The sequence below is a fragment of the Leuciscus leuciscus genome (genome assembly GCF_965113295.1).
Source record: "Leuciscus leuciscus genome assembly, chromosome: 2".
Taxonomy (NCBI): domain Eukaryota; kingdom Metazoa; phylum Chordata; class Actinopteri; order Cypriniformes; family Leuciscidae; genus Leuciscus; species Leuciscus leuciscus.
In genome coordinates this window covers 29751095-29760462 of record NC_138726.1, presented here as the reverse complement: position 1 = coordinate 29760462, position 9368 = coordinate 29751095, and the positions used below count along the sequence as shown (strand labels likewise).

Here is a 9368-nt window from a genome sequence, read left to right as displayed (position 1 = left end):
CATTAAAGTACTTTTTCCAACTATTAACAACATACGTTAAACATATCAAAATCAACAAACATTTACAGTACATAAAATAAGAAAAAAATGATGTAGACTTTTATTAGAATTTATTAGAATAATAATTAGACTTTCAAAAAGAGTAATTTCTGAAAAAAGTACTTTTAATAACAAGTTTTTAGTATCAAGAGTAAAACTAGAGGTATTTATTCTGCAGGGGAAAAAACTCCTTGTCAGGGTTTTTATTATAGTTTGTATTTATATTATGATATTCCTGTATTTTACTTCTGAATATTTTCAAGGTTGTTACATTATATACTTTTGTGTAGTTTAATGTAAAATCATGTGAGGGGAAAAAAGGTACTTCAGTAGGTTACTTCACATTTGTACGTGAATATTTAATGAAATATGCAGTTCCGAAAATTAAAGTCTCATATAAGTTTGATATGTCCCATATCAAAGGGCGCATCTGAAGCGCTCGGACCGGTCTAGCCTACAAGGACTGTTCTTGTCGCCTGGCAACCGTGACAGCTGCCGATGACGAGCGCGAGAAATACTGGACTTTTTTATATTCAATTGGGTTTTATATTCAAACAGGGCTAAACCAAAAATACATGACCTGGCAGCGCCGGGGCTGAAACATCCTCACCATGTCCTCCAGTAAAATATAAAACATAAAAATGACAATAGCCAATTCTGGCTCCATAGCTGTTTCCTCAATTAGGCTATATCAAATGAATTATCAGGATGGCAGCTGTCCTCTCGCACCGTTGAGGAGCGGTGATCAGAAACACCTGGTTGCGCAAATTAGGAAATCCTATGAAGGCTACATGGTGCGTCCTTCGGAGGACGCATAGGCTGCATCCTTGAAGTCTTCAGTCCTTCGAAGGATGGAGCCTTCACATTGGGACACAAGCTGTGTCCCAAAGTGAAGGCTGCGTCCTTCGAAGGCCGTATTTGAAGACCGGATGGCCATATTTGAAGGCTGATTGCGTCACCGCGGCGAGACGAAACGTCACAGCGGCGCGACGAAGGACGTCCCAATTCAAAGGCTGCATCCTTGGAAGGTCGCATTTGAAGGCCGATTGCGTCACCGCGGCTCGATGAAGGCTGTCCCAATTCAGTTATGCATCCTTCGAAGGCCGTATTCGAAGGACGGTTGCGTCATCGCGCCGCGACGAAGGCTAAAAGCGACGCCAAATGCACCCTTCTTTCCCCATGAAAGGAAGGATACAGAAACGGATCCTTAGTGGCCTATCCTACCCCATAAGTCATTGCGCGCCGGTGACGAAAGCATTTTCATTTGAAAAAATGGCGTCCTCGAGTTCGGCCGGTGAGGGAAAATTCACTTTTAAATGTAAGTATTATGTTTTCATTTACTTAAATAGCTAGCGAAACCACAGTCAAAAGCCACAAGTTTTTATTTCTTATAAACTTCATCTTAACTCATTTGTTACCATTGGGTGGCTTTATTTGTCAGGTGGTTAGACGCAAAACTTGTGCTAATTACTTTAATAATTTTCAGGGAGCAAGGAGCAGACCGCTCAGTTTATTAAACTGCGGTCTGAAAACGACCATTTATTCACCGGGGTGAAAAACTCCGCCAGCGTGGCTTGGAGGTAAGACAACACCTACTTGTAAAATTTGCAGTAATCTGTCTCACTTGTGTATTATAATAAATATCATTCACCCTAGAAAACCCACAACAATAAGAAAAGCAGTAGATGATGCAATGGTTTTCACTTTTATGTGTTTTTGTAGTGCTGTCATGCAAGTTATGTTTACAAAGGTTTTAACCACATTTGAGTATCCAGAAATATGATTTCTAAACTATTTTGAATGCATGTCCTGATGTGTCTTTTTTTCAGTTTTAACAATGCACTAATGTTAATATTTCATTTGCACCCCTGTGTTATAATTTTTCATAAGTACCCTTTTCTGCTTTTTTAGAGCAATTCTGGAGAAAATGGGCCTGCTGGGGAAGGTAACCCCCATGCAGGCAAAAAAAAAAATGGGACAACTTAAAAACAAAATACAAAGTAAGAAAGTTAATACACACATCTTTTCTGAATATTGTGCTGTTGTTGTTAACAAGCCATGGTTAATTTGTTCTGCCTTAGGATTGCAAGTGTCCTGGGACAGGAGAGGGAGTGGGTGGGAAACCCACTGCTGAAACGTGGCCCTGGTTTGTCCTCATGAATGAGGTGTTGGGGCAGAGGCATTCTACCAATCCCCCTGTCCTTATCGCCTCAATCCGTGAGGACACACCAGGGCCAAGTTCAGCAGTGGGTGGCCACAGTGAGGAGGAGCCAGCACCAGCACCCGCCGCAGCACCAGCACCACCACCACCAGCAGCAGCACCCGCACCACCAGCAGCAGCACCTGCACCACCAGCACCCGTAGAACCAGCACCAGCAGAAGCACCTGCACCAGCAGCAGCACCCGCACCACCACGAGCACGGAGAAAGCGGGACTATGAGGAGGAGATGCTGGACCTCATTAGAGAGGACATGGCTCTGCAAAGGGAGGCAGAGGAGAGGAGAGCTCGAGAGAGCAGGGACCGGATGGACAGGCTGTTTGCGCTTCTTGAGCGCATGGTGGAGAAATAGTTTATTTTTTATTTTTTTTATGTATATATAAATGAGGATTTTTTATTTAAATTAAATGGAAAGAGGAAACTTAAGTTTTGTACAGTTTATTTTTGTAATCTAAGTTATATTAAATTATGTATTTTTTTCCAAACTTGTGTACAGTTTATTTAAAATGAATAATAAACATTACTTTTGTTCCATTTCTGTGCATTGTTTATTTAAGTAACTTGATGTGTTGGGATATGAAATAAAAAGGAACCGTTCTTGACATTGCTTATTTTTTTTAATGACAGGTTTGACAGGCAATATTTTATACAATAATAACATTTGGAAAAAAATAATAATTATATAGATAAATAATGTTTTATAAATAATAAATAACCATTTACAACATAACTTAAATATCATCTGACAACATAATTTAAATGAACAGTACATAAATGAACAGTACATAATTTAAGATTTCAGCTGAGCAGGGAGACCCTGGTGGTGCCGCTGGACCCCGGTGGGCTCCACAATAGAGACGCTGGTAAGGCCTCTCTGCCGGTGGGTGGGACATCATCTAGGATGGTCTCCAGAGTGTTTGACTGCATAATTTCCACTGTCCACTGCATTGTCTAACAACAGGTTTGCAGGGCTGACTCAATCGACGGCTGCCATCTCACTGAATCATTTCAAAAAGAGGGAAGAATAAAATAAATTCTCATCCTCAAATCAAAGCATCAAAAATTTCAACATGTAAACCCATTCTATGGAAATAAATTTTTGGTTTTGGCCATTATAGCTTTAAAGTTCTCTGACTCTCCTGTTACCAGTAATCATGGTCAATGGGAACCTCCTCCAGGGCAGACACCTCTGCAGAGAGCTGGTCACGCCAGGGAGCCCCACTGACCGTCTCCAAAACATGCTCCCCCTCATCCTCCGCATCATCCTCCTCATGCTCATCCTCCGGGGCCATGATGTCACCAACCCCAAGGCAGATGTTGTGGAGGATGGCACAGGCTGTGATGACCTGAAATAAAAAAATAAAAAATTATATGGTCTGGAAGAAAGAAGTTAATTATGTTTTTTGCAAATGTATTTTTCATTTAACTTACATGAGGTACAAAGGTGTGGTGCACCTCCAGCGCTTTCAGGAAGATGGATCGGAACCTGGTCTTCATCATCCCAAAAGCACGCTCTATAATGGAGCGTGCCCTGGAATGATGGAGATTAAAGCGCTGGGCTCCCACACCTCGTACTGGCCTCTTGTAGGGAGTGATGAGGGGGAGTGGGTGTTGGAGACATGGGTACCCTCCGTCTGCGAGGATGAAGTGCCCTGGAGGAGGGTACATTGACCTCCTGTACAGTGGGCTGTACCGGAGCACCCGTGCGTCATGCACTGACCCCGGCCAGCCCACGTAGGTGTCAATGAAGCGGCCCTGATGGTCACAAACAGCCTGCAGGATGATGGAAGGGAACAGTTTCCTGTTCCTGTAGCATTGACCATCAGGGCCGCTTGGAGGCTTGATGCGGACATGGCAGCCATCGATTGCTCCAGCAGCTTTCAAGAAAGCTCTGTGTCTGGCCAGCCCTGCAAAGCCACGGCAAACTGCCTCCAGGTCTTCTGGGGTGTTGGGGAACCGAATGACCTGGTGGCGGATGGCCACCACCTCCTCAGCGACCCGGTGGACAATGCGGTGGACAGTGGAACGAGGCATATCAAATGCTCTGGAGACGACCCGGTAGGATTTACCACATGCCAGCCAGAAAAGAAATACCAGGGTCTCTATTGTGGAACCCCATCCGTGTTGCCGGTCACTTCTCAACAGGTCCAGCAGCACTCTCAGGGCCTCCCTGCTCAGCCGAAAATCAGGTCGTGTGTCACGGTCATTAAAAAACCCATCCAGCACTGGCACACTCAGGTTTATCCTGCAGTACAGGGGTGTGGTCTGATTTAGGGAAACAAACAAAGAGAGATTGTTTAAAGTTGTGACAAAGTAATTGTTGGAAGATATAGTGATACTTAAAATACTTTTACTAAGTATTAATGGTTATATTTAAAACCTTACTTATGTACAAGTGTTATCTTGCATACTTGTATTAAATTTACTTAAGATATTAAGAGTAAAAGAACAGTTAAGTATTCTGCATAAAAAACTGTTTGTCAGGGTTTTTAGATATTTTGTTGCATTCATATTACTGCTTGGCTATGTGTATGTTGCATTTTAATTCTGAATATGTTGAAGGTAGTTATATTTAAATTTACTGTTGAATAGTTTACTATAGAACAAGTTATCATATTGTAAAATACCATGGTTTTGTAGTGTTGCTGTCCTGTGAAAGAGAAAAAAACCCTCATTACTTCACATTTGTATGTGAATACTTAACGAATGTACTTGCTTTCAGTCAACCACAGGTTATTTTGAAAATGAAACGAGCACAATTTTAAGGAAATGTTGCTATACAGATGCATCATGCCATATAAAAGGCTGCATCCGAAAGCGAGCGGGAGTAGCCTACCTATATATATTAAAGAGGTATATTTCACTGTATTTATTTAAGAAGTATATTTCACTGTGTTTATTTATTGTTTTGTGTTTTATGCTTCGACTGCGTTAAAACAAAGCACGCTGGAAACATGCCTGAATAAGATCACCATGATCAAGAGAATAAAACTACATAAAAATCGCATCTTCGTAAGGTAACTTAGCCTATAACTAAACATTTGAACAGCTTTATGTGTATTTTGTATTTTCATAAGTAGCCTATCATAACATGACTCAAGTACAGTCTCAACTTGTGTACTCCAGCAATTAAGGACGCAAATTCTGAATTGGGATGCAGCAAACCAGTTTACTTTACCTGGCCACGGTCTTGACAAAGCCGGAGATACATCACCCGGCGGCGCCGCCTGGGATGAAACATCCCCACCATCTCCTCCAGTAAAACATAAAATAAGAAAAATAAAATTATGTAGTCTTGCTCCATTTTTATTTTTAATTGATGCCGCGTATGATGACAGCTCTCCTATCACAGCGTTGCTAGGCGACAGCATAATGGGGAACACCTGGTGGCAATTACAATCCTACGAAGGCTAGACTCGGAGCGTCCTTCTACGGCTGGGAAGGCTTGGTAGGCTGGGTCCTTCGACGGCTGGGAAGGCTGGGTAGGCTGGGTCCTTAGAAGGACGTGTCCTTCGAAGGACGCAGCCTTCACTTTGGGACACAGCAGAGCCCGTCTACGGAGAGCCTTGGCACTTCCTATTAGCCCCATTGTATCGATCTTGGTTGCAGTTCCATTATAATTCCACTGGAGGTGATAGCGGGCGAGTGCAGACTGAATGGGAGTCTATGGGGCTAGACGGCTAAATTTGTCTCTTTCACCCGATTGCCGTTGAGAAATCTCAGATTTTATTGTAGGTTTTGCAAGTTCAACATGGGTTATAGGTCGAAAATTGAATGAACGAGTACTTATGTCCTTTCGATCTCTTACAGGTTGAGTTGTTGTTGCCCATAACACGCTAGCATTCTGCTAATGAACGCTGATTGGTCAGTGTAAGACTGATTACGACCAGAGATATCGCTTGATGGCATCGTGGCATCCGAAGCAGGACCAGAAACAAACAACACAAAAACTCATCTAGCTCGTGTATTTACCTGTGTCAGCTGTGTTGTCGATGCCTCGAGAGAAAACAAAGTGCAGAGCGCGAAAGCACCAAAGCGACTGAAGGATTGCCGTCAAGCAGTATCTCTGGTCGTAGCGATGTGTATGACGTCATTGACATTTTAAAATACTTTTTAAAGCAAATAAGTGACTCTAAAAAATCTAACACCCAGCAATGTGTAATTTCTTTGCATCTCCTTTCGAATACAACATTCAAATTACTAGACAAAAAATTATATCCTGAGAAAAGTGGATTTTGATGGTTTAGCATCATAGACCTCCATTCATTCTGCACTCGCCTGCGAGCGCCCCCGCATGGACAGAGACGTGTTACTGCAGCCAGTCCAGAAACCGGAAGTAACCAGAGAGTGCCAATTCTCTTCCTATTAGACATTCTCTGGACACAGCTACAGGGTGCTTTTCAATATCCCTCCTCGTCTCCTCTCTCCTCCGTCCTCCATCCTATGACCCGGAAACCGATCGAGCACAGCCATCTTGAAGGACATCTCAATTCTCTAATTGCACCGCGAGGAGTCGAGGATCGAGGAGTTAGGAGGCTTCCTGAGGAGTCATGAGCGAGGATACACAGGTGTATCCTATGCGGAAGAGTTTTATCGACTTAAACGTGACGCACGTCTAAATTCTCCTCCCCCTTCACATCGGTCACAATCATTTTAATTTATACTTTACCTTTGCAGTTTATATAAACCACACATCTCACATATTTCAACAGGGTATCTTTCTTTATTATTATTTATTATGAATTTCTTAAATAAACAAACTTCAACAACATACGGGCAGATCCTTTGAGCGCTGCTGATGACGCGATGAAGTGACGCTTGAGTGATCAAGTATTCCAATGTTTTAAAAAAAGTTACATTCGATTCCTCCGTCCTCGCGTCTTTTCCTTGCAGCCTTCCCTCGCATCCTACAGGGGGCGGAGCTGAGACGCGAGGAAAGGAAACGAGGATGCACAAATAAGAAATGAGAAGCACCCACAGAGTTGGAGTGGGATGTGTTGCACACAAATCATTCCCTCGGGAAACTCGTGACTCATCAAAGGGTTCCGCTCAATGAGCGTTTTTGTCACCCATGACACATAGATTTTCTAAACTTGATTTTTTTATTTAAAATTTTTTTTGCTAAAATGTTAAATGAATTGAAATGAAAATATAAAGGAAATGACATGATTAAGTTAATTGAAATGACTAGTTAAATCAATGATGACGCAAACGTACAGTGGTGCGTCAGAGTGCCTGTGTGCAAACGCAGTGCTACTAGATTATTGGATACTGGAGTGATCTAAAATTACTTTTGTCACACACACACACACACACACACACACACACACACACAAAAAAAATAAAATAAATATATATATATATATATATATATATATATATATATATATATATAGTGCCCACAATTGAAAATGCAACTCATTTGTGTAATTAAACTTGAATTAAAATGTACAGTTATCTTACGAGAGGTCTCTCGTACTGCGTAAGATATCTTACGCTAGGGGAAAATCCTTTTTCCTCGAGATATTGAAGCCAAAAATGATCCTTAATTTTGTAATAATGCAAAACGCGTTGCGGCAGCATGCAGACATAGGCGAGGCAGCTCGCGCGCCTATTGGCTGCTCTGCGGCAACTGCAGTAGCCTATCGAGCGAGGCCTGGCGTGACGCCAGACCCAATGAGGGTGCTTCGCGCCCGCTGCGTCACGTCCCGCCAAAACGGGCATGGTCTAGGCCTATAAATACCGCTCGCAGGCAGCTATTATCTGATTTTTCATCCTTCAAGCGAAGCACACGCATCGCTGGAGCTGGAGAAGAAGCCGCGCCGTCTGAGAGAGAGCACCTTCAGCGGGACGAGTCACTGAATTCGCTGGCCGCGCCGCCTTCCTTGCTATTCCTGCTGCGCTATTCTCTGCTACTGTGTTTATCGCCGCCGCGACACACACTCTCATTGCACTAAAAGAGCTGGGCGTCTTTTTCAAGACGCCCCTTTTCCTGAGGATCACGCAGCTCTCGCGCTCGCTGACGGCGACTGCCCTCACTGCGAGCTAGTTACTGCCTATAGTGACTCTTAGGACTCACCTGGCATCCTTCTCCGAGACTGCTCCTCCTCCCCCCCCAACCAGCAAAGCTCGCCGGTTCGCCCGCTTGTTTTGCTTGCTTGGGGGACGATACCTGTTCTCCCTCTGTTCGAGCCGCGCAAACCGCGCCACTCACAGGGGATGTCAGGAGCGGACGGTCACGGGGCTAGCTTTCTCTCTCCCTCTGTTCGAGCCGCGCAAACTGCGCCGTTCACAGGGGAAGCTGGAAGCGGACTGTCGGGGTTAGTTTTTCTTTATGTTATAAGAAAGCTACCCTGCCTCTGCGCCCCATTCATGCGTCACTCACCGGCAAAAGGAGAAAGGAGTGTTTTTAGTCCCGCCGAGGATGGACTGACCTTCAATTTCTCATACATTTCTCAGTTCCCTGATCAGGCGACTGGAAATATCAATATTGCAGCAAACGAGCTTGTTTTAATACAAGAGCGCCTGCAAGCAAACGCCGAAGAAAACATGTTGACGCTCTCTTATATGCTCGTGCATCTGAAAGCCTTTGTGTTCCCCCCTGTGGCTCAGTGGCGGAATCTTGGGTTTTCCGCACGAGAGACCGGTGTTCGAATCCCGGACTAGCGGCAGATATATTATGCCGCCAATGCTTCGCTCTGTCAGTTCCCTGAAAGGCGACTGCAGATGTGCATTTTGCAGCCAACGAGCGCGTTGTACAACCCGCTCGCCTGCACCCAAACACTGTTTCTATGGTTTCCGTGCGTCACTGGCGTAAGGAGAAAAGAGAGTGTTTCTGGTCCCGCTGCGGACGGACCGACCTCCATTTTCTCGTACATTTCTCATTCCCCTCTGAAGTTCAGGCAACTGGAAATGTCAGTATACTGCAGTGAGCAAGCCTGTTGTAATACACGCATGCCTGCAAACAAACGCCAGCACGTTGACGCTCTCTGATAATACTTGCGCTAACTGAATTACAATGTGTCTCCCCCTGTGGCCCAGTGGCAGACTCTCAGGTTTTTGCGCGCGAGAGACCGGTGTTCGAATCCCGGTCTAGCGGCAGATAAATTAT

The 9368-nt window shown here is 44.1% G+C and overlaps 1 protein-coding gene and 1 long non-coding RNA gene across 3 annotated transcripts; one reads left to right on the top strand and one right to left on the bottom strand.

Moving 5' to 3' along the window:
• Window positions 1-1143: 1143 nt before the first annotated feature.
• LOC309491230 lies at window positions 1144-2671 on the top strand. The gene is made up of 3 exons (XR_014202973.1): window positions 1144-1619; window positions 1951-2039; window positions 2121-2671. It is a non-coding gene; the product is annotated as an uncharacterized lncRNA (long non-coding RNA).
• A 387-nt stretch (window positions 2672-3058) lies between these two features.
• On the bottom strand, window positions 3059-5552 carry LOC309492859 (putative nuclease HARBI1). 2 transcript variants are annotated; one of them, XM_082161916.1, is made up of 4 exons: window positions 5436-5552; window positions 4352-4522; window positions 3393-3603; window positions 3059-3251 (listed from the first exon to the last, which is right to left on the bottom strand). In XM_082161916.1, the coding sequence occupies exons 1-3, from the start codon at window positions 5505-5507 to the stop codon at window positions 3400-3402; spliced, it is 447 nt and encodes a 148-aa protein (XP_082018042.1). In that variant the 5' UTR covers window positions 5508-5552; the 3' UTR covers window positions 3059-3251; window positions 3393-3399. The 2 variants fall into 2 exon arrangements, with proteins under 2 accessions (XP_082018042.1, XP_082018041.1); XM_082161915.1 differs by lacking the exons at window positions 4352-4522; window positions 5436-5552 and adding an exon at window positions 3689-4308.
• Between the last annotated feature and the right edge of the window lie 3816 nt (window positions 5553-9368).

What these genes read in the sequence shown, in the direction of transcription:
- LOC309492859 (XM_082161915.1), bottom strand. Translation starts at nt 4,291, where the DNA reads ATGCCTCGTTCCACTGTCCACCGCATTGTCCACCGGGTCGCTGAGGAG. An exon ending in ACCACACCTTTGTACCTCAT is followed by an intron (nt 3,604 to 3,688) that starts GTAAGTTAAATG and finishes TTTTTATTTCAG; the next exon opens with GTCATCACAGCCTGTGCCAT.